This window comes from Xylocopa sonorina, chromosome 12, assembly GCF_050948175.1.
Source record: "Xylocopa sonorina isolate GNS202 chromosome 12, iyXylSono1_principal, whole genome shotgun sequence".
NCBI classification, from domain to species: Eukaryota; Metazoa; Arthropoda; class Insecta; order Hymenoptera; family Apidae; genus Xylocopa; species Xylocopa sonorina.
This window is the reverse complement of record NC_135204.1, coordinates 8,137,849-8,161,885: the sequence shown is the minus strand read 5'-3', so window position 1 is coordinate 8,161,885 and position 24,037 is coordinate 8,137,849. Positions and strand designations below refer to the sequence as shown.

At 41.1% G+C, this 24,037-nt stretch overlaps 2 protein-coding genes and 2 long non-coding RNA genes across 6 annotated transcripts; 3 read left to right on the top strand and 1 right to left on the bottom strand.

Moving 5' to 3' along the window:
* Positions 1-14: 14 nt before the first annotated feature.
* Huwe1 (HECT, UBA and WWE domain containing E3 ubiquitin protein ligase 1) lies at positions 15-18,695 on the bottom strand. Of its 3 annotated transcripts, none has more exons than XM_076905547.1 (29): positions 18,488-18,695; positions 17,176-17,256; positions 16,671-16,889; positions 16,306-16,545; positions 15,944-16,222; positions 14,414-15,865; positions 12,604-14,328; positions 12,408-12,530; positions 9,376-12,293; positions 9,102-9,237; positions 8,902-9,007; positions 7,122-8,778; positions 6,791-7,019; positions 6,529-6,709; positions 6,079-6,448; positions 5,809-5,985; positions 5,110-5,725; positions 4,495-4,664; positions 4,239-4,420; positions 4,101-4,160; positions 3,893-4,014; positions 3,590-3,827; positions 3,220-3,495; positions 2,922-3,110; positions 2,650-2,837; positions 2,442-2,575; positions 2,192-2,357; positions 1,912-2,102; positions 15-1,731 (listed from the first exon to the last, which is right to left on the bottom strand). In XM_076905547.1, the coding sequence occupies exons 2-29, from the start codon at positions 17,218-17,220 to the stop codon at positions 1,629-1,631; spliced, it is 12,492 nt and encodes a 4,163-aa protein (XP_076761662.1). In that variant the 5' UTR covers positions 17,221-17,256; positions 18,488-18,695; the 3' UTR covers positions 15-1,628. The 3 variants fall into 3 exon arrangements, with proteins under 3 accessions (XP_076761662.1, XP_076761663.1, XP_076761664.1); XM_076905548.1 differs by having other exon boundaries at positions 7,122-8,775; XM_076905549.1 differs by having other exon boundaries at positions 9,102-9,222.
* A 2,075-nt stretch (positions 18,696-20,770) lies between these two features.
* Positions 20,771-21,193, top strand: LOC143429636 (uncharacterized). The gene has a single exon (XM_076905311.1). The coding sequence runs from the start codon at positions 20,771-20,773 to the stop codon at positions 21,191-21,193; it is 423 nt and encodes a 140-aa protein (XP_076761426.1).
* Positions 21,194-22,390: 1,197 nt separating this feature from the next.
* LOC143429900 (uncharacterized) lies at positions 22,391-23,131 on the top strand. The gene is made up of 3 exons (XR_013102584.1): positions 22,391-22,519; positions 22,601-22,777; positions 22,970-23,131. It is a non-coding gene; the product is annotated as an uncharacterized LOC143429900 (long non-coding RNA).
* On the top strand, positions 22,447-22,717 carry LOC143429899 (uncharacterized). The gene is made up of 2 exons (XR_013102583.1): positions 22,447-22,606; positions 22,684-22,717. It is a non-coding gene; the product is annotated as an uncharacterized LOC143429899 (long non-coding RNA).
* Positions 23,132-24,037: the final 906 nt, after the last annotated feature.

The following is a 24,037-nucleotide window of genomic DNA, read 5'->3' as shown; positions in this document are numbered from 1 at the left end:
AGACGACGCAATCGTTTTATAAGAAATACAACATTTAGTTTATTTTTTGCGAATTCCTAAGCAATAACTCCCTAACATTATATATCGCGAAAAAGAGTTCAGATGAATCTATGCTTTTCCCACAACATATATTGTCCCATTCGATGTGTTTACAAAAATTAACATCCGTTCAATTTGCAAGTATCTTCCTTATACGTTTCCCCAGAGCAGTAAAAAGCGTTTCCTTTTTCCTGGAGATTGAAATCGAAGAAAGGAAGTTCGGGGATATTAAAAGATCAGAGAGAAAGAAAGAAAGAAAGAGAAAAAGAGAGAGAGATAGAGAGAGAGAGCGAGAGAGCTGGGCGAAGTGGACGTGATTTTGCGCGCTATATCAATTATAGGAAAAAGAAAAGAAAAAAGGAAAAAACGTTACATGACTTCCTTTTTTTTAACATCACATTTTTCAAATGATTAATATTAAAACGATATTAATTAATGATTATTACTATCGATTAAGAATTAGATAATATAATTATTAATACTAATAGTGTACAACCATACGTTATTTCTTCTTCTTCTTATTTTTCTTTTCTTCTTGCGGGCGTTTTAAGGATATATAACATCGTGAAATGTTTTTTTCTCATATTTAGGCTCGTGTCTAATCGGTTTCTTGAATAGCAATATTAATTATACTCTCTGTTCTCACATTCGCGCATATTACATGTACACACGCATTCGCGCTTCTTGCACACAACACGTTTTCATATTTTTTTCGTTTTTCATTTCTTTATCTCATCTCTACAGATCTATCTCTGTGTATGTGTGTGTATGCTTGTGTTTGTGTATGTGTATGCTTTAGGTTTCTGCCAAAGATTTCTTCCACGCGTAATATGAAATAAACACGTACTCGGAATACAGGCACACTTCTCCATCAGCCATTTGCCTTCTACTTCCTTTCCACCTTCCGTGAACGGCAACAAGTTCGATTTTGTGTTCTCTCATTCCAAAAAAACCCCGCAACTGAATCTGTTCAAGAGTGGAGCGGCTTCAAGTCGCAATTATATTACATTTGTATTTCAGCCAGCTGCATTCTCTCTTATTTTCTGCTTTTTTTTGTTGTTTTGCTTTTTTTTTAACGATGAATTACATTGAGTTCTTATCTGTTATCTCTTAACCGTTAAGGTCCTTAACTAAAGTCTCCGATTTTCCTTTTCCTTTTTTCCCCTTAAGTTTTCCATCTGTCGGGAATTAACGTTAAGCTCTACGTCTCGTTCGTTTTCCTTCCTCTCCTTTCCATCTTTTTTTTTTGTTTTTTTTAAAGATCGTTCAACAAAATAAACTCTAGCGACGAATCATCGGTAATTACATCGTTAATTTTACGTATATACACATACATTTTTTTAGTTTTAATATGTATATAGTGGAGTACAAATTTATATATTAGATCTTGAGCGAAGACCAATCGGTACTTTTACAATTTTTTATTACGTTTCAACGCTTTAATCGTTTTCCTCGCCTTCACTATGTACTTTGTATGGATGTTTCTTTTTTTGTTTTTATTTTCTTTGTATTCGTTTGTTGCGTCTTCGCTCTTCGATTTTTTTAATGCAAAATCGGGCAAACAGATTTTTGCGGGATTTCGCAGCAATTTAGGCAAAGCCGAACCCTTCACTACATTCGTGAATCGCTTTCAGTAAATTCGTGCGAAGTTTGTCGTACGTTTCGTACACTGGTAAATCTAGTTGATTAAAACTGAAAGAGAAAAAAGAAAATTAGTGCCTAATTCGAAGTTCATGGGAACCATTCTTTGAACACTCGAGATGTTATTTCGTTTAAAGCAACGCCAATTTTACTTTCGCTTATTCCTCTTTATGAAGTGGAAAGAACTTGCCAGCTCGCAAGCTAGTATATGAAAATGTGCGTAGAATTTACCATGTATGTGCTGACGGAAGCCTATCTGTCGACCTATCCTCACGATGAATTTGGAACTTTTGTATACCATTCATTCCCTCTAAAGCAGCGAAACCTTGCAACGGCACTTTCGAAGTTCCCGTGACGAACTGCAAAAACTTAGCTCTATCTGCTTGATCGAAACCTCTTAGTGCTCGCCAGAACCATTGAATCTATATTTCAAATAGAAATTATTCATAGGGTTAATCGTCACCGATGGTCGACGTCCACCAATAGTGGATCAATTTCTAAAAGTACTTACTTGTAAAGAGTTTGCGTTATATTTATGGTATTCAGTATTAGCTTTAAGGTCTTCGATATCTACATTAGGTAATCCACTAATTAATAGCTCAAGTTCCTGTTCATTGAATATAGAGATCAGTCGTTTCGGAATAATATCATAAAAACCTTCTAGGAACGCATTTAACCTACGAGAAATAGAATGTAAAGAATGATCATTTAAATGCTCTGAATATATCGAACGAAATGTTCGAATATTTTATTTCACTCACTGTTTACGGATTGCTCCAGTCATTTTCATTTGACACACAAGTCGAATGTACTCTAGTTTCGTCTCTTCGGTAACAACAATGTTACGCCCGTTTGGTATTAAATCGCGAACATCATTCACACCGAACTCATTTACCTAGTGGAATTGATACAGAAATGAATAACAACGTACAATGAAAAAAATGTACGTAGACGAAAAAGGAAATATACCTCTGTGGAGAATGTTAATTCGTATCCAAGATCAGCGATATTGTGTTCTGTAAGGTATACAAGTCCTTTGTAAAAACTATAATCCTCGCTTTCCATGTCAGTGTGTTTCACCAGTATTCCTAAGATATGCTTGTAAAAACTACGCGTAAAGTAACACTCTAGTAGTTTGTTGTCGTAAATTGCTTTAGCTGCAACAACAATGACCAATAGAAATTAATAGAGAACTCTTTCTCTCTTGCATATCGTTTAAAAACGGAAGAATAAGAACTCACCAATAACTCGACCGACAAATTTATAGTAACACAAATGGTTAGGATTGCAGTGTGAAGAAGAGTTTATCATGTACGTGACACGATCGCCAGGGCTTACGGTGAACAAAGCGTACATGGGATTGAAAATTTCTCTGGAAATGATGACGTACCACTCTCGGAGCAATCCTCCAGCGTCTTGCCCTTCTTCGCCTAAAGTAAATTTATTTTATCGTAAACAAAAAGATTCTACTTCTATCCGTACATAGTTTAGAGAATAAAACAGCACAAGTACGGATAAGTAAATCGTTGCGATCATTACCTTCAAAGACGATGTAAAATCGGTTCTTCCATTCGTCAGCATTTCTCCTATGAAGCTCCCGGAACGAGTCCTCGAAGACGTTATTCCTACGTACATGTACCGCCAATTCTTCTCTACGGATACCTTCATCCATACGTTCCAGCTCTGTACGGAAGTATCGTCGCTTAACGTCGAAGTCGAGAACCCTTGTGTGATCTACTAGCACAGAGAACGGACCGTCCGCTAAATGCGTGGTCGTTTGACGGAGAATTTGATTCAGAACAGTTCTGTGCGTTTCTGTAATGAAAACATAGTACAAGAATATATAATAATGTACGCATATAATTAAAATCGTTCTCTCACGAATATTTTCAAGTAAAAAATATAGTACCGGCAAATTTCAGGAACTTCAATTGGTCTGGCGGTAATGTTTTCTGTGGCGGAGGTTGCATATCCCAGGAAGTATTGATAGTGGCTTCCGATTGGGATGTGCCTTCGTTGTCTGAATATATGGGCGAGACTGGTGTTAGGTCAGGAACAACTTCGCGGTTCTCCGTGTTTGTATTCAGATGACGATCGCGAGAGGTACTCGATGATGAATGTACAAGGAAAAATGCTTCTACCGCGGGCTGTAAAACATTTATTTGTTTATTCATTCATATATTAACGAACAAAAAGGGTTCAGATGATTTACCTGTAACACTAACACTGCATGCTGATCCGGAGTGTATTCCAATTCCAATAAACAAGCGCTAAGCGTCTCCCATAAGTGATCCAGTACTAAGCTCTCACTTAACAATGGGAGCTTATCTTCACCTATAAAAAATACATATGAATTTATTAAATCTATGGGAGTGCATTTGTATTTATAAAAATTTAAAGATCTACGGTAAATTAAGTACCTGATTCTGAAGCTTGGTTGGTGTTCGCAGTATCTACAGAACCTTCGGAACTTTGAGTAGCTGAAAATGAAAATAAAGATTTGTTCCAAATAATGTTGTTTCGTTTACTTTAAAGTTTCAATGTATATGAAAACCTACATGATTTCTTATTGTTCGCTAAACGTACAGCTTCCCTTATTTGTACGATCACTTTAAGTATTCTTAAGAAGAATGCCTGACTAGAAGTTTTGCTAACAAGGGCAGCCATCGATGGTAACTGAAGATCACTTCCGGCTTTTACTTTACTAGGCGCTGTAACGATTACACTCTCGTTCGTAAACCTATAATAATTTATTCAAATGTTATTAAGTATGCCACTGTAAATTTAAATTTATGAAAACACGCGTGTATATACCTATCCAAAAGAATTCCACGGGATCCTCCAGTGCTAGTCGAAGGTTGCTCTTCCATAGAGTTTCGTCTGAGTTCACGGTTCAAAACTTTCAACTCCATTAATAAGTCTTTGATGTGCTCGCAAACAACATTGGCCAGTTCCATGGCTCCTTCCAAAAGTAACTTCAATATCTGTAAAAATTATACATCAGTAATTTAATTGATCATTTAAAGAACACATTATACACAAGAAAAACATTCCTATAACACGATTAATAATATGTAACATAAAATTAAATATAATTTTTCATATTAGATTGGCTAATGCTCCAATCAACAACCCAACGAGAGAGTCGAGCGGTTGAAAAGAATAAGCTCCACAGACTTAGACACAGAGCAAGTAATCCGACATGTTGTACCTCTGTAGGATTGCCAAGAGCGATATTTTCTTAAATGCTCTATTACCATAAATCATATTCACTAAATGACCCATCTAAGCTGGAGGGTGAAAGATTTAAGTAATAGGCTAATATATAAAAAAAATGTGAATATTAATTTAATCCACTTTTCTATTACGTCACATATTAATCGCGTTATAGAGTTGCTTGTAGTAGTAGATCAATAACGAAGACATTACCAACTGTCTAGTAGGATCAGGACAGTGAGACAAGTTAAGCAACAAGGCTGTCGCATCCTCGAGCCCTTCCTCGGAACAACTCTTGCTCGTCAATACCTGCACAGCCAATTTAAGGTGTTCTTCAGGTGCAGCCACACTTTGTTCTTTATTCATGTCTGTCCTCTTGTTCTTATTTCCTTCTTGTCTACGATACGGATTCACCTCTGTCAATCCAATCGAAATCAGAGACAGTAATCTCAACAGTTTGTCTGTCAACTGACTGCTTCGTTTGATGACCGACCAGTTCAACATTGATATTAATTGACCAAAGGCGGATGACTCGAAGGTGGTCGTACTGTGCTCCGAATCGTTTCCCAAGTTCGAGATCGAATGCGACCTGGCGACTGATTTTCCTTTCTTCGAGGCACACGAGTCGAGTTTCAACAGCATGTCCCAGAAGTCTGGTTGATCGCTTTTCCCCGGTTTCGACGTGGATTTACCTTTCGCGCCGGTTTCTTCTTTGTTGCCAGAGTCTTTTTCCTTGTTACTTTCTTTCTCTTCGGTCTCCTTAGATTTGATTGGTACGAAATAACCAGGGAAACTTTTAGCCAGCGATACCAATAACTCTAACGTATGTCTGGGAGAAGATAAGTGATCACATTTTGAAAATTACAGGTGGATAATTTGCCGGACGATTATTAAAGATTCTGATTAGTTTACCTGCATACTGTGGGTGCTGCTTGAGGGTGAATGGCGATACTGCTGCCTTGTCTTTCCGATTTCTTACCACCGTGCCTGACAATGTGGAAAACATTCGCTCTGCATCCAAGTGCAGCGTCAATGCTGATGTTCAACCACGACTGTGCGTTGTTTCTTTGGTCAAATATTTTTGGGGCACTGGAAAGGATTTTGAAAGGACAATTTGAGATTTTAGAATACAATATTTGGAAATTTGAGAGTTGTTTAGAAATATTGCGCATTTAAACTTACCAATAGTCATGGTGCATCATGGGGACCAAACTTTTCCTCCTGAATTTTCCGCCAAAATCCATGGCTATATCTTTGTTCTCGTCGTTACTTCTTTCCATGATACTTAGTAAGGCTCTAACTACCCATTCCCTTGTGCTACCATGATAGCAAAGATTCCTGATAACTCTATGAAGCCTTAACGTATTAATTTTTGGTTCATCAACAAACAGTAATACCAATACGCAAGCCATCGACTCATGGTCCAACAATTGTCTGCCTTTGAGTCGTAGACCCGCACCGTGATGAGCTATACTAGGGTCACCACGTGGAAATGGCGGCCATCCTCTTTGCGCCACTGTATGGATCGCATAACGCGTACCGCCACCTCTAGCTATTACATTTTTTCATATTCGATTAATTTCTTGAATACAAATAACGTCTCAATGTAGCACGATAATATACAATATTTACCTCTACCAGAATTCCGTAATATACTGGACAAGGCAGCATTTCCATGGCTAACATGATTGAGAAATCTGTCTTGCATTATGTGACGATTTCGTGCTTCCCATTCTCTTCGGAGATTATGAGCCTCTTGGGCTAGATCCGGTGGAAGGACGGACATTTGCGATTCCTCCATATCAGTTAAAATCTGTGGGATACACAGGTTACTTGTATTCTAATAATTTTTGCACCAGTCATAAAATCGTAGTTATAAGTTGTATTTGCTAACCGCTTGTCGAAGGGAAGGTTGTAAATTCTGGAAGAATGCAGCTGCATCGACTGGATCCTCTGGATTCGCGCTCGTAGCCGCATGACGTTGCTGTTCTAAGCGTTGCTGCGCCAGAACTTCCTCTTGAATCGCCGGTGGCAAGGCGGCTAAGAATTCGGGATTAACTTCAACCGGCCCGGTTGATTCCTCAACCACAGTAGCTTGTGTTCGTTGTCGAATTCGTTGAAGTCTGCAGAAAATTATACATAATTGTTAGAGACCATTATAAAGAGAGTATTTGCTCGAGAAATAAAAAAAGTGAACTCCCGTAATGTCAATATATTATACATGCCTAAGTTGCTCAGCTATGACCTCGTCACGCATATCTTCCGGTAATGCAGCCAGGAAAGACGGATCCACACCATCCGGTAACTGTTGCTCCTGAGACTGGTTTTGTTGTTGCTGTGGCTGCTGTTGTTGCTGCTGCTGCTGTTGCGGTTGTTCCTGTGGTTGTGGTTGTTCTGGTTGTTGCTGTAACGGCGGTGGCGGCTGTTGTTGCTGCTGCTGCTGCTGCTGTTGCTGTTGTGGTTCTGCTGTTTCTGAGTTCACACTTTCCGACGTGGAAGCGGCTGGTCCTTGATTAAGTATATTCGCATTTCGTTCGACGTTCGACTGGCTATCGTCCGTGAAGATTCTTATCCACTCGGACGAGTCGCTCTCTCTCAAGAGATCTTCGTTACGTTCCTGACTAAAATCGACGACTATGGACGTGTTGGGTCGACTAGACGTTTCGTTGATAGCGGATCCTTCGACAGCACGCTCTGGTTGCCTCAGTCTACTCGGTTCGGACGCGTAAGACCCGAACACAGAGTCTACTATGCACTCAGCGAGCTCCAGAGTTGGATTCCTGTTGCTTATTCGTGGATCCCTCGGTTCAGACGGCTGTTCTTCGGGTGGCGGAGGCGGTGGACGTTCCTCGTCTTCCTGAACGGTCGCGTCCATCTCGCCAGTCACATCAATTATGCTTTCGTCTAGCGCGTGTTCCAGCCTCTCCACGCATGTCTCGAATCTCGATGCGAAATTGTTGGTATCCTCCCGTTGCGACGTCGACGCCGTCGATATTTGCTCATCCATGGATATTATAGTAGAGGAGCCAGATTCCGTGTTGTTCAAGTGGTCCTTTCCTTCCTTGTTGTCCTTCTCGACTTTCTTTTCGGATGCGTACTGCATTTTGCGTCTCTCACGCCGTTCGCCCAATTCAGCGTTCCTACGTTTCTCCAGTCCAGGAATCAATTTATGTACAACACCCACGCAGCAGTCCGTCTGAGAGTCTCCATCTAACAGTTTGCTCTCCTCGATCCACCAATGCAACGCAGTGGGAGTGTTGTTCATGGTGGTCGCTAGACTGGATCCGAAAAGGTAACCAGATTGATCGACAAAGTCTATTTGTTCCTCCTCCTGGTTGGTCAATATCCCAACGCCGTTATCCATCACAACAACACGTGTGTCGCGAAAACTGGAGGCCAGAACCTGACTAGCGGACAATGGGATAACTTCCGCAACAGGTCTCAGAAGTCTTTGTAGAATCACTGGAGGATTCGTGCTTCGTGGATTTGGTAATTGAAAGTATTGATACCTTCGTGGTCTAGCGGCTCTCTGAGCTCTCGTATTAGAGGTGTCCAAACCACTTTGGGATATTAACAACGAGTGCGATTGAATGCCGCTACTTTCAGAGATCGAGGGTGGGTTCTCGAAGAGACCCAGCGGAAGGGGAAGCGTTGTACTCCAAGGAAGACTGGATCGTGGCGTAACGGTGGTGGTGGAGTTTACATTGTCAGCATTGTCGATGTTATGTCGAATCATGACAACGCTGCTGCCATCTCGATCCGTAGAAGGAATCATACGGAACACGCCACTTTCCCCCACATCTTCGTAGAACTCTATTCCGTCCTCCTCGTAGTTTGAGGAACCTTCTTCTTCCTCCTCTTCTTCTTCTTCGTTCTCTTCTCCTGGTACATAGCGATTAACCACTTATTTATTCCGAATAGACGAGTTTATAGTATATTTTCAATAAAACGAGTTAACTTAATTAATTAATTGACAATCTTGCGTATTGAATATAATAAAATTACCATCGTCTTCTTCTTCTTCCTCCTCGTCCTCTTCATCTTGCACCTCGTCCTCGTTATCGTCAGATGGATTGCTATCTGAGTCTGAGTCAGAACTCATTAAATCCTCCTAGAAAACACAATTAAAAATTACGTTCGACTATGTGAAACAATAATGTGTTCCTAATTATACAAGAATGTAAAGAAAGCAGTGTTATTCTTACCGTGGCGTCTCGAGTCGGGTCGAAATCAGCCTCCCCGTCACGTATAGCAAGACTTTCTTCATCGATGTCCATGGGCCTATGAGGTCGAGATGATTGATCTTCCGTTACGCCTGGCCCGTCCCTGGGAAATAGTACACTACTTGATTATAAGTACAGCAGCGTTATATGCGCCTAAACTATATAATCATTAAGCATTTATTGAAACTCTAACGTTATAAATAAAAAATGTGACAAACAAAATTCCACAAAATGATAAAACATCGTATATGATTACCTTTCGAGAAGCTGATCCATGATGTCCACAAGAGCAGCCTCAGCCTCGTGCAGCTGACTTTCTGAAGTTGGCTCGAGACTCTCCGCAGTCACGGATATATCGTGCTCCGTGTTCTCTGCGTCTTCGTTAGTCTCCTCTCCAACAGCGTGCGTCGCTTCAGACGTGGTAGTTCCAGTCTGCTCTCCAATAGGCTCCTCCTGAGCAGTTCTGCTTTTTGGCTTCGAGAATTTACTATTAACCGCGCCTGGCATAGGCTGATTAATGATTCTGGACAACGTCTCCAACGGTTTCAACGCAGCGTTGATAGTGCCTGCCATGTTTGGACTCGACAGATCCAAGCTGTACGGTATCTTCGCCAGATCCGTGATTATCCCCTTCCTAAGCATAATTCTGACGATGTAGTTGACGTTGTTATGCTGGTGCATCTTCAAAGAGGTTCTTAACTGGTTATGTGATGTTGGCGGGCAACTGTCTATCATCGTTGAAATCAGCCCGACCAGCAGCTGGATCTGCGCGTGCTTCTCGGAACTCTCAGGCAAAGCCAAGGTCCTCGTCAAGGCAGCCTTCACTTCAGTCACTAATGTCGTTTGGACATCGGGAGAATGGTTGCAAGATGCGATAGCTGCTATCAACATCCTCGCCATGCTGCTGCACTGTCTGTCGCTCGAGTTCTCCGGTGACATTGGCAGAAGCTTGTCCAAGAGGAACGCGAGCGCGCTAGTGTACTCGGGCACCATCTCGCTTTGTCCAGCTTTATACACATGCTCTGTGATCAGGCTCGCTACTGCGCTGTACGAGCGGACAGCCTCCGCGAGTATTTTCAAAACAGCAGACTTTGCCAGCAAAGGCTTCTTTGCCTCTTCTGGTTCCACCTTGTTGGCATCGTTACTACTACCTGGATAGAGTTTCATGGGTATTATCTGTGACACTTGGTCCTCCTCGTCGATAGTTTCGTTTGTCGCTGTTGCGTTGTTCCTGAGAACGTCTCGCCGCGAAGACGAGCTACCCACGGTTGAATTCGAGTAAGACACTTTCTTCTCGGGGCTTCTCGTCGGGGTTAGGGACTTCTCATCAGAGATAACAGGCATGGGTTTTATGAGAGCGTTCAAGAGATCCTTCACGACGGATATCGAGGCCTTCTCTACCATTGGCATCACCGAGGAGTGATTAGGAGGAAGTGCCTTAACTATCAATCGATTATCATCGTCCTCTTTGCCCAATAAACGAATATCGACTCTTAGAATGTTCTCACAAACTTCCCTGTACACCTCAGGGTTGCGGCACACGGCGCTGTTGATCTGACGCGTCATGAATAATATTTCCTTGCACGCTGGCGGGATGTTTCCTTGAGTACGACTGCGAATCACTTTCTCCATGGCCAATCGAAGAGTACACGGCTCTTCCAAGGTGTGTCTGATCAAAAGTGTACTTAGATTGATGCATCCAATGAAACTGCTCGCCTGAGCCATTTCTAAGAGAAGCTTTACGCCACCTTCGCGGACAAATATCTCAGCATTCTCGTAATCCCTGGTGAGCCGCAAGCAAACCTTCATGGAAGCGTGCAGAGCGTCTCTGTCGACAGGAATAGCCATCAGCCTCACGCATGCACGTATAATGCCTGGTGCCATGCTTGGCTCCAATCCTTGCAACACGGTGTTCCGTTTGTCCTCCACACGATTTTCATCCGTATCCATGTTTGAATCAGAACCAGAACCGCCTTCCTCGTTTCCTGTATGCAATTTGAAGCCCATAGTGATTGGTCGTCTGTTTCCACTCTCCTCATTAACCTGCGTCATGGAGGAGAAGTTGATCACGTATCGGCGCCTGTTGCATGACACTCTCGTACTGGACTCGCCTGCCCAATACGCGTCGTTGATGATACGATTATTTATTGGGGAATACAAATTCCATTTCCCTGTACTCAGATCGAACCATTTCCACATTCTAGTCGTCACTTTGTACATCAATTCTTTCCTCTTCGTTAATATCGCGACCTTTTCCAAACGTTCTATCAGTAATAGCAATGGTGCGAGCCATTTCGGTGTTTTGGCAGATGTTGTGTCCTTGTTGCCTTCTTTGGCAATTTTGTTTTTATTCGCCGTAAGCGGACCTTCGCTCACCACTAAGAGACGCACGAGTTTATTCAAGATAGCGAACTCTTCTACGATCTGAGCGCACGGTACTCGCATTTCTTGGAACGTCCCCTCAAAGAACATCGTGTACAAGTAAATACGTCCGGTGACTTTGTTGGCCTCCTTGCATTCCACCAATTTCGCGCCAGCATTCGGATCCTGACTCTCCGCAACTTCGATCAGATAATCCACCAGACTGCCAATTTCTCTCATGAGCTGTCTAAGCATATTGTCACGCCACTCGTCCCCATTTCTCTTGGCAATAGCTACGAGCAAATCGCAAATTCGATACACGGTGTCAGGCATCAAGTCTAACAGATTCAAGCATTGACTCAACGCGTTCTGAGTGAATTTGTCTATGTTCTCTGTTATGGTGGTAGCCTCGCGCGCTGGTTCTTCCGCACTGAATACTTTACGCGTCTCTGTCGTTTCCCCAAGAGACATCGCTATCGCATGCATTATTTGATCGTCGTCTACCAGTTCCAAGTCCATTATCAGGTCTTGTCCACTTACGTCACCCGCAGGAACGTCTGATCTGCGCAGAGTGGCGGGATTGGTCAGCAAATAGTCAGTTGCTTGTTCAACTGTTAACGTATGGACTAAAGCCTCGATGCAGTGGGCTCTGCTGAAGCCCATGTCCATTAGTTGTCTGAGATGTTCCAGATTCACGTCAGCTTCTGGTTCTTCTCTGCGGTCATACACCGCTCTACCTCTTCCGATCCCACTGGCGCTACTGGTGCTACCGCTGATTCCGCCTTCGGTGTTCTCTTCTTTTTCTGCGTGTTCCTGTAAAGTGGTCATTTTTAAACGATTGTAAAATTTAAGGTTTCTCATAAAAGCTCCACACTTTTGTTTGCGCATTTTTTTATAATTTATATATTTTAAGAATATTTTGCGTACCTTGATGATTTGCTCACTTCGCAAAATGTGTCGTAAAATGGATAAAATAAGTTCCGTCATGTGAACTCCGTAATTTTTCAGAGGTTTCTTTCCCCACATCAATATCACTGCCTCAAAAGCTTCCTGCGATTAATGAATTACACAATTAACCAATAATAATATGTACAAACCGAATATAATTGTCTGTATAACAAACCTTATGTATATCTGTGAGATACTTGATGGGATCGAATGTTTCGTACACTTTGTACATTCCAGTACATTTGGAGGAAACGTACGGTGAATCTAAAAGTGTTTTGGGATTCACCATTTTCTCTAAGATCATGAGCCAACCGTCCAAGAATTCCCCAGTGCAGTCAGGCAAATTTGGGTGTTCCAATCCCTCGGACAACGGAAATTGTCCTCCTCCAGATAATACCCAATGAAAAGCAGCGAAAAATGCATTTTGTCCGCCTAATTTAACGAACTTTTGAAGCATCAGATGAAATGGATATCCCTTCTCATCGAATAGTGCAGGGGATACGAAACTCAAAGTGCACATTAAAAAGGTCACTTGAAGCTTGGGTACAGTTGATGGTGGCAACTTGTCCCAGGATAATCCGCGAATCAATACGCAATTCAGAGCAGTCGCCACGCTTCTAGACGGCTGCGAAAGAAGAGTTGGTATCGGGGGCACTTGTTGTCCCCTGCGTTGTCTGATCGGAGAGCCCATACAAAGCTTCACAAGAATAGCGAACAGTTCCGCTAACGCTCTGCCCATTTTAGATGTGAGTCCCAATAAATGTTTAGGATATGTCAATCGATGAGAGTTGGGCGTCGCTCTGCCAGTACTGGCACTCGGCTTCTCGTCCACCTCCATAGGTACAGGCGGAGGATCCGTGCTCAAAGCTTCCATGGCTGTCGTCATTCCGTTGCTTCCCATATCTGAGGATGCGGCAGCGGACCAACCAGAACTCTCACCCTCATTTTTTGCCTCCGGGCGGATCAATTTGTCCATGTCCTCTTTGCCAAAATCACAACCAGCTGGAATAAAGTCTTCCGTGGTCAAAGCCAACAATGCCGTGCTCTCCCATATCAGAGCCGTGTACAATTCCGAGAGGCGTTTCAAAACAGTAAGTCCAAGCTCTGAACCCCAATGGTTCATAGCCAAATTCCTGATCTCGCTCTGGCTGGTGCGGCACACTTGCGCGAACATTATTATATATCCATATGCAGCATTCATGGCGTGCAACAAAGGCGTGGCTGTATCGCTGGTGAATGCCGTTTCAAGATTTGGGGCATTCACCAATTCATGCAACAAGACAGATCCACCTGGGGCCTCCATGTAACTGTACAGTGGCTTCAACAGATACAAGACTTCGTTCAATTGGGACAGACCAGTTTTCAAAACGAGCGGCTCGTGAGCGAGATTTAGAATACTTTTGCAAACTGTGGCTACAGCGTACGCTGTTTGTGCCACGGACTGATCAACTGGAAGATTAGGCAGTCCAAGTATGGATAGCAGTGGTACCAAACCCTTTTGGGCTACGAACTCTCTACAGTGATCGTCCGTGGAGTTGTTACTGAGGATCGCGTCAACGAATTTTGTGACGTTCTGTATGTATTCCATCAGGGCAATCGGAGTTTTCTCTCTAGGAGGTGGCGGTGGTACCGGTTGCGTGGTGGAGGACGAACATTGTTCTTCGCGCTGTGGATGAGAACTCGTACTAGCTTCCTCTTCGTCCTCTTCCTCTTCGTCGCTACTGCTTCCGCTCCCTCCGCCTCCTCCTCCACCAGAATCGCCGACTCCAACTCCTACGGACTGTCCAGAAGACTGACGGTTTCCAGAAGTCGTGTTCGATTGGGAATTGTCTAACTTGTCCTCGGCTTGTAGACATATGTAGCGTGGATCGCAGCCCAATACGCATAGTTCTTCTAACAGCTGCACAAAAAAAGAAATTGCATACTATTAATATTATATGGAACAACATATATTGTATTAATGTCTTGGAAAAGACATGCTTTACCTTTATGACAGCTGCAATTGCATCGACTTTCAGGCTAGGCTGATGTCTCATCAATTCATCCATTGCGTTTCCTAGATTAGAAGCCGTGTCGCCCAGAGGATCTGTGCTACGGCGTCGATTCATGGCAGGAAGATAAATTGGTGACAATAATACTTTAAATAAGCGTTCGAATGGGCGTCGCTTTACAAATGACTCAAGTCCACGCTGATTCAGGCATAAAGCGCTGAACACATTAGGCAATGATCCTAGAACTTCTCTACTAGCAGGAATTTCTTTAATAAGTAATGCGTGTAATACAAGGTCGGTCAATCCATTATCCTGCAGAGACGACAGTAAGGATGGTTCTTGGAAAACGTATACCGTCACAGCATCCGTCGCGATAAGAAACAAAGAAGGACCATAATATTCTGAATTACTAATAATGTGTCTCAGAGAGGAGGGCAGAGTGCCCTCCATAACGTGCCTAATGCTGTCGGAGAATATCGGATCCTGGATGATTTTCTTGATAAAATTCAATATTGCTTTCAAAAGCGTGACACGCTGTGGCAGGCATATTTTCCCGGTCTTACCAGCTGAATAATCTGGTATTTGTTCATTCTTGTCATCCGTTTTAGAGCTCATGTTCTCATCCTCGGAGAATTCCATTGGATTAGACGATTCTTCGCGTTCGTCGTAGACACGCGAAGGCGTGGAACTTTCGTCACGATCCATAGATCTCTCGCGAGGAGTCTGTGAACTGTCTTGATAGTGTAAAGGTTCTATCTCAAATGGTTGTTCTTTTCTGCAAACGTTTACTTCCATGTCAAGGCGATTGATGAAACTCGCTAGACCACCGTGAGCTTGAAATCCTTGCATGTCTATGTTCGTTATTAGATCTATCACGCGAACCGCTCTTGTTACGAACGTTAAATGTTCGAACTCGCTCCCAGGCCAATTCATAATCTTCAACAAGCTTTCCATCATGCCACAACTAACGAGAGCCTCACAGCCCGCTTCGTAACTCGAGAGATGATAAAGAAAGCTAAACAACGCCGTCGCGAGCGACAGCGGGAAGGGTTGCCCGTCAGGTTGCGGAGAAATTAATGTCGAAATGCAAGTGCGAATTAATACAGGAAAAAATCCATGATACGAGTTAGCTCCGGTAACGTCGATTATCATGTTCAATCTTGAACTTGGTTTTTTTGGGAAATGAGGATTACGGTCCAAGTGAATGATACTAGTGAGGGTTCGCAGTGCAGCTGCGCGTAATTCAACGAGGTGTGCGTGCGGGAGTTCCAGCAGTTCGACTAATTCTTCTAAAAGCCCAGGATGCAGTAAACTATGCGCATTTTCTTCGAGTTCGCTATTATATACAAGTATTGATAACGCTTGCAGTCGAGCGTGCACACATTGCAATCGTCTTCGATAGTCGGAAAAACTGTGTGCCAGTCTTATATGTGTGTACAACGCAATCTGAAAAAAAGATAGGAACGATTGACTTGAATATTTATTATAACAGAAGAAATAGTTATTAAAAATTAAGTCGTATACCTGTCGATCTTGAGGTACATTGTAGACCTTTAGTAGATCATTCATAATTTGTGCTGGTGTTTTACCCAGTTTATCCACATTCTCTATATGTATACATGTTACAAAATTTGTCTGTCCAGATTTCTTGGTACCAGTATTAGATGTGGCATTTACATCTGTTGTCGGGTTTTCTGCATAAAATTCAAAGTGCAATGTTGTGGCACTTGCTGGAAGCGGCTTATCTGGATACTCTTTACAACATTCCGCTAGACCAAATCCATTTTCTTTACCACCCCAACTCTAAAATGTAAAAACATATTTAAAAATTTGCACATACTAACAAGCCACTAATTTATTACTCAATTCATGTATACACATCATACCTCTGCTAAAAGAGTAAGCCTACTTAGTAAAGCTTGCCTCTTGTCGCTGTTTAAACGAGCAATAAAATTGCTACGTTTACTAAACATGTAGAGAATATTTAATACGCCAAGAACAACATGCATGTCACAACTTGACAACAATGTCACCAAATGCTCCATACTATTGTACAAATGTCGAGAATAAGAATGTTCAATCAATAATGTGGTGAGATGAAGGACCCAAAGAAGCAACTCTTTTGCCTATAACACACAAGATTGATACATATTAGATTCCTGTAAACTTTGTTTACTTTTGGAGTTAAAGTTGAATCAGAGTTAAATAAATTAAAAACAATGAGCAATAAGGAATTTCAAAGTAATCATACCTCTCTGTTTTGAGGGAGATCACAGGCTAATTCCCATGGATTGTCGGGACTCTTAGCGGCAGCCTCTTCTAAAATGCTGTCGCTAAGATCCAATACATCAACCCAATGGAATAGTTCACATTTACCGAAAGTCCATGCATCTATTTGCTTCAGCTCCTCTAGCAATTCTGCATGGGAGCATGAACGCAACTTGTTTATAAGCGCCTGACATTTTGCCGGCTGAAAATTCATTTAATTCTCTTAAATAATTTATTACAATTTATTCTAGATTTCTAACATTATTGATCAATAGACCACTTGTGTTTACACATTTGAGAAATTTTTATTACAAAAAAAAAAAGCAATTTACAAAACATGTATCTGATATGTAAAAATGAACAAAATATTCAAAGTGCATATTATAATATTCATAGAGTATGACTAATCTGTATTTAGCTATATTTACAAAATAATGAATATCTATAAATATTTGCAGTCTACAGATCATTGATATTCATATAATTACCGCTTCTGATGTGTACTTTCTCAACCTATTTCGATCAATTTTCATTTTGGCTGATGGAAGGTTCCTTTATAAATTTAAAATCTGAAAAATGATTTTATTATACATTTATAAGACAATTAAACTAATCCTCATTATAAGAAAATACGATGTAATATAATTTATAAATGTATAATAAAAACTGCACCACTATCCGCTATAATTTTAACATAATCAAAATCATTGACAACTTTTGTGCAATGAACATTATCCAATATTTTTGTATGTTAAAAGAATATTATTTGTGCACACACTTTACAAGTACCATAAAACCATTAATCAATAAATATTAATAACGTACAATAAAAGAATTTATGCATTGTACATTCCCATTTGTATATTTATATGAACCAAATAGTTTTCAGCAATGTTTGTACAAAATTGCACAAATTTTTCTCCAATTGCATAAACGTGTATCATTACAACGAAATACTGTTATCGCGTGTGAATCATAATTTCATTAGGTGGCTAAAACAGGAGACTCCAACAAGGTAGAAAATAAAAGTCACTATTAATTTTCGTGTCAAATAAAAAAATTTTCCATATGGTTTTTTTTTCAAGATAACACGCGCATTAAATGTAAAATCGTTACTGTACGTCCGTTAAGTATCGATGGATTATTAACGTGTTCATCGTCCGACAGAAGGATTTATTAATAAAACGACATAACGCACGGCATAGAAATTTGTATCGATTGGAAAATCGAAATGCAGAGGCCACGGTTACCTGTGACAATAATTAGCGGAAAGAGCAACAACGGCGGATACGAATTTCCCGATAAACCTTGAAACGATGACAAATCGCGACGAAACGTATCGAGGACGTCGTAAATAGCGGTTAAAATGAATCTGTATAAGGTGGTACACGATACGTCGATTACAAAGGTGGAGAGAAAAAAAAAAGGGAGGATAAACAAAGGAATTGTCCCGTAGGAAGTGTAAAAATGTCGCCGTGGAACGATTAAACGTTTCAGAACCGCGGACCGTTAGAAGGATGGTAGAAACGAAAACAACCTGGATTCTCGTTAAGATGCAGAGTCATCGGTTTCTAGGGCCTAACCTAACTCGGGCTCTCGACTCGACGAGCCACAAAATAATAACAAAGAGACGATACCCACTAGGAAAGATCATAGAATCGTGGTTAGAGAACGAATAGCGTAGGAACGAAGAGAGGGAGAGAGAGAAAGAGAAAGAGAGAGAGAGAGAGGAAAACCAACCGGTGAAATACGCGAATAGAGGTGAAAGCAAGAGATGCACTCGTGGCACAGAAAACTTACCTATAGATAAGCCAACAAGGATTTGATAGAATCGTCCTTGTCGTGTGGCCTTTCGATAAATTCGAGGTCGGAACGATGCGGCATCACGGCCGTCGAAAACCGTTCCGTCGGTGGCTCGTTCACCACCTTGATCGTCCTCGAGCGTACAATTAAATATTATCTTCGAACGAGCGGGATGGTTTTTGTTAATTTCGGAAAAAAACAACGCTGGGAACGGGATCACCGACTAAAATCAGACTGAACGATTTGAACGTGGCGAATAATGAACCGGTCCCCCGTCAGGATAGCTATCGAACTGGATCAAAACAAAACCTGGCGAGCGGTGAATAGAGCGCGATCCTCTTCTATCGCTTAGCGCCAATCGGAGTACCGATCACCGCCATTTTACCGAGGCTTTTCGCGGAGGATCGTCCACCTCTCGTTTTTAACACTTTTTTCCTCCTTTCGTGACTGTGCTTACGGGCAAACCGAGCTTCTCGAACAGTCTTGCAAAAGTTCACGACCTTCGCGCGACACTGCACACACACTGCGCACAAACACGGGATTAGAAGGTCCTCTCTCTACCTCGAGCGACCAACGATTTCGGATTGCACCGAATGCACCGCACTCTGGCTAACTTGTGTACGCACACTCATATAGAACCGCTATAGAGAAGACGAGAACACAAGGGGGCAAACACACTGGCTCCGTTTAACCACCGATGCTAGCTGCTTCGCATCTTTCGTCCGGAAATCTCTTAAAACCGTACGCTCGCATTCTATCGCTGCGCAATACGGGGGGGGATATTGTATGATGGCGAACGCGTGCCCTACTCTCTCTCTAGCACGGATTTTTCTGATTCGTTCGCCACCGGGAAACTCTAACGTGTGATAGGACGCCTCGGAAACTATCCGTAACTGTTCTTCATTTACGTACCGTCGTCGAACATGCCGTCTAGAGACACTCTCAGAAAGTCACCCGTGCGTTACGAAACGCCCGCATGTGGACGCGACTTTAGCTCATCGTTAAACACCGGCTCGCATCGTTTCCACCTCGAGCGAATCCTGACTGCTATTTCCGTTACGCGTCGATCCGATTGGCTCGCGATACAAAGGCTTCTACGCTTCGTACGTAACTTGCCCCCGTTTAATTGTTCTTTTGAAACTGCGCAGTATGATCAAAGTAAAAATATAACAGCGAAACTTCCTTTTCTTTTCTAACGATGAATGACTGTAGCTTCTATCCCGGATGTATTGGTAACATCTGGTAACTTTTCGCAGGTATTTTTTCGTATGTGTAATTATATTTTTACTAGCTTAAATTACAACATTGGAACGTTAGATTATCTTATTTTTAATTTAAAAAAATGACGAGAACGTAGTCATTTTACTCTTAATTTAAAATATTACATTTTCATGACAAATTAATATTTTTTTTTTTTTTAATATAAATCAAACGGTTATTCCATTTCAAAAGTTTAAAAATATTCATGCTCTTGTTGCAGTATAAGTAGAAGTTGCAAAATTTAGTTACTTAATGGTGACATTCTAGTACCTTATCGACGATTGGTATTATCGATATTCGATACATAAGGAATAGATTATTTGAAATCGCAGCATCCTGCTAACCATTCGGAGGATCATTATTTTACCAAGTTACAAATGGATGGAAAGCACGAAATAATGGTAACTAACTTTAATAAACATTCACGTTAAGATATTACGAGTCATTCTGAAAGAGCATAAAGTATTTATTTTAACTAGAAACAATGCGACGTTTCGTGATTTATGTGCGGTACTGTTTTCTACAGAAAGTGGTTCTTTCAAATAGGTTACTAAATTCTCTTTCTTTTCACAAGATCCACAACAATGTTGCTCGAACGTACCGTCGAACGTGATTTCTAAAGAGATTTTTGACAGTTTAACGCGGTACAGCGATAATTTACAATTGTTTCGTGACAAAACTTAAGCAAGAGAAGTTCTTCGTCCACTTATAAGGATGTTCGTCGCGGCACCTGTTTTTAGACGAAAGTCAGAATGCGAGTGAGTATACCGCGCTTTGAATTTAGTTATTCCGTTCGTGTAACGTCGTACTTATAATACTCCCAAAGGAAGACATAATTATTATAACAGTACGAATTAACATATATTTTGTATTCCTATATTACTGTACTCTAGATAGCGTGCAATATCATTTAACAGTTAATCACGATTAATCAAATATTCTACATTTAAATTTAGTACTTTCCTAATTGCTTAAGAAGAAGAGCATACAAAGTTAATCAAAATATCATAGTATTTCAGAATGTCCAGTTTCTTCGTGATATTTTGTTTGATCGTCCATGTTACGTGTGCGGCGAGCTCTCACGAGAAAGACCACGGCGAAAATTGTCGATATTGGTGTAGAACAATCGATCATCGATATTATTGTTGTCCGAACGGGAAGCCTGAAAGTGTGACAGAGTACATCTGGCATTCGCTCTTATATCCGTGGCTGTGGACGCGCGCCGTTGAATCACTGCCGATTGAGCCGTTCTTGCCGGAAATATTCGTCCACAAAGAAGAAATTAAGAAGCACTGCCCGCCGTTAAGAGTCCATTGCCCGAGAAGTAACGATTGGCACTCATCGCCACCGATTTCTTGTCACGATGACGAAGATTGCCACGGATGGGAAATGTGCTGCTACGATGTTTGCCTCGAACACAAAACGTGCAAACCGGCGGAATAGAAAATGGTCAATTTATTTAATAGTCCATATATAGTATCGCAATTATTCATAGGCTGTATGCGAACGTTAACAGTAATTGCCTAATATAACGTAAAGTGCGATTGATTTCCGCCTGTGAGAGATAAAATTACGGTTATTGATATAACAGTTCCCGAACATTTTTTCACTTAATTATCGTGAGACCAAGCCCAATTAGAATTCTGCAATCGCGATCGTTAACAATTTCACCAGTAACATCTCAATTAACGTAGGCGACCAGTTTCTTAATAAACAGTTATATTACGGTGCGCTCCTTGCCGTGACCCGGTCCCATTAAATAGTAATTGCTAGATATCGCGTTTCGTATTAGGTTAATTAACGTCGCCATTTGTCTGGATTTTTCGCGCAAGTTTCGCCACCATACGAAACCGTCTCTTAAAAAGGGGGTAATTCCATTTTATTTTTCCGATAGATGATTGTCTACGTCGGTTCCTCTCTTCATACGTGGCGATTAAAATGATTTAGACAAGAGCGAAAACGCCAGATGTTTTACGAGTTTGAGGCGGTCCAACAGATCCTATTTACCCGACGATGGGCCTTATAATTAAGGATATAGAGATAAAATACTGATAATTAAACATTTTGTACGGGCACATCATTCGTTTAGTTGTTTAAATAAATTTTCTAACACCTTTTATCCTTACTACCTTTCTAGATCGAAAATATTTATCTGCTATTCGAAAATAAAAGAACTATTCGATCGATGGAATTACCGGTTTCTGGGTTAACCATTATCCGCCGGAGAAAATTGTTCGGCAAACACTTGCCCTTTCATTCTGCTTCGCAGAGGCGTACCACATTTAATGGAAGCTGCTGAAGAACAACGGAGGGTGTAAAATAAAAAAGAAGGAAGAAAAAGTAGGCAAACGAAGCTGGCAGGTGGCACGTACATTATAATCTTCTTTAGTATCTTCTTTCAACGATAAAATATAATATCCTGTATTATATCTTTTATGAATTATTATTATTAACATTCACAAAATATTTTTAAAGTAATATCTTTCTATATTCTTTTATAGTTATTCTTAAAAACTTGGCAACGATCTTCTCGTGTAACTTAAGCATCTTTGAAATCCATTTTCAGAAAAACCAAGGCTGATGCAAGGATAAAAAACGGTTTCGCCACCTACTACCTGCTTTCGATTTTCTCCACGTGCTTTCGAAACAGCCCGTACTCAGATTAAATCGCGTGGTTGTTGGAGTATCGAGGAGTTATGATCGAAAGATGCAAACCCAAAGGGAAATTACGCGCGGTTTTTTTTTTTACAGAACGATGCGGCACGAGAGGTAACATCTTCATAAATAAGTCAAGCCTTAACGCTACAATCGTTGTGTTGGACAACTACAACGGAATAACATTTCCATCAGGACCCAGTACGTTCAATATTCAGCGGCATTGTCGCCTTTTGACTGTCAGCTGCGAATTTTAAAACGGAGGCCACCGTTCACAGCCTGTTCCGACAAGTTGTAACCTGCTATTGTGACCGTTATGTGCATCACAAATGCTCTTGCTCCAAGACATCGATATGGAGACACTAGCTACACGTACAGTCTTAATTATCCATTCATTTTGCTTTCACTCTTAAAGAATTTAATGCATCAATTTTATCATTCGTGCACATCACGTGTATATTTTATTTATTATTGTATGCCAATTAGAAAAAACTTTATAGTAATATTGTTACAAATTCGTTGATTTAGATTTATTTAGAAACATGTTGGAATTGTGGTTTCTAGGAGAATGGATAAAGTTTCCAGATTTAGAGTAATTCGATCGTTGAATATTAATGACATAGAATGTTATATTCGCTTCCGGGAAATGCTGCAGAGATTGCCCGAAAGATAGTGATCTGCTGTAGGTGGAGTTTCGAAAAGCGATCGTATCTGAATAATCTGTATACAGACCTCTGCACTTCTTATTTGGAAAATCCCCCACGGAAGGTAAGAAAACTTCAAGGAAAATAATCAAATAGAAAACATATTTTTAAATTAATAAAAACATTTAAAGAAAGCTTTTAAAAAGCTATTTTTACTTGTAATTTATTTGCTGCTTTCCGAATATGCATTATTAACTAAAAGTAAAAAAAAGATTTTATATTAATTCAGTATCACGTTTCAGATTTGAAAGTAGAGAACGTTTGATTATTTAGGACTGTCAGGGGAAAGGTACGTGAGAAAAGTAACAGTGTCCGGTCTTATCAGAGGAAAGAAAAGTCATGGTTATCGCTATGCGAAATTACAAAGCGGTCAGTAGCTTAATTTACCGGGGACTAGGTCGGTTTCCATGTGGTTAGATAAATATTTCCGTAACGGTGAAGGAAACGCGCGTTCTTTTCTACCTAGCCTCGCCTGTAGGATGGCGGAGGGACCTTGATAAGGGTTCCCTGGACGGGCGGATCTTTTTATGAATTCTACAGCTGTTGTGCGTTCACGGTACCCACGCGGAGCGCGGCAAAAGGATAAAGCAATGAGAATAGAGGCGAGATCGGAATGGGAATGGAATCTGGACGGTTGCGCGCATGCGCCAGTCCCGTTCATTCACTCCTCCGAATCATTCATAAATCGCGGACTCCTATAAGCTTGTATCCCCCGAGGGCAATGATAAAATAGCGTATTGTCAACGGGCTATGCAAAATGCTGTGTCGCAAAATTACGTCAGAACTTTCTCGCATCCTTCATTAAACGAGGAACCATCCCTAATGTGTCTAGCTGGTTTCTTTGTTTGTCTAGAATTGATACTACCAATAATTCATATAACATCGCTCTTTCAAATTACGATAAACGTCGTACAGCACGAGTTTTGCG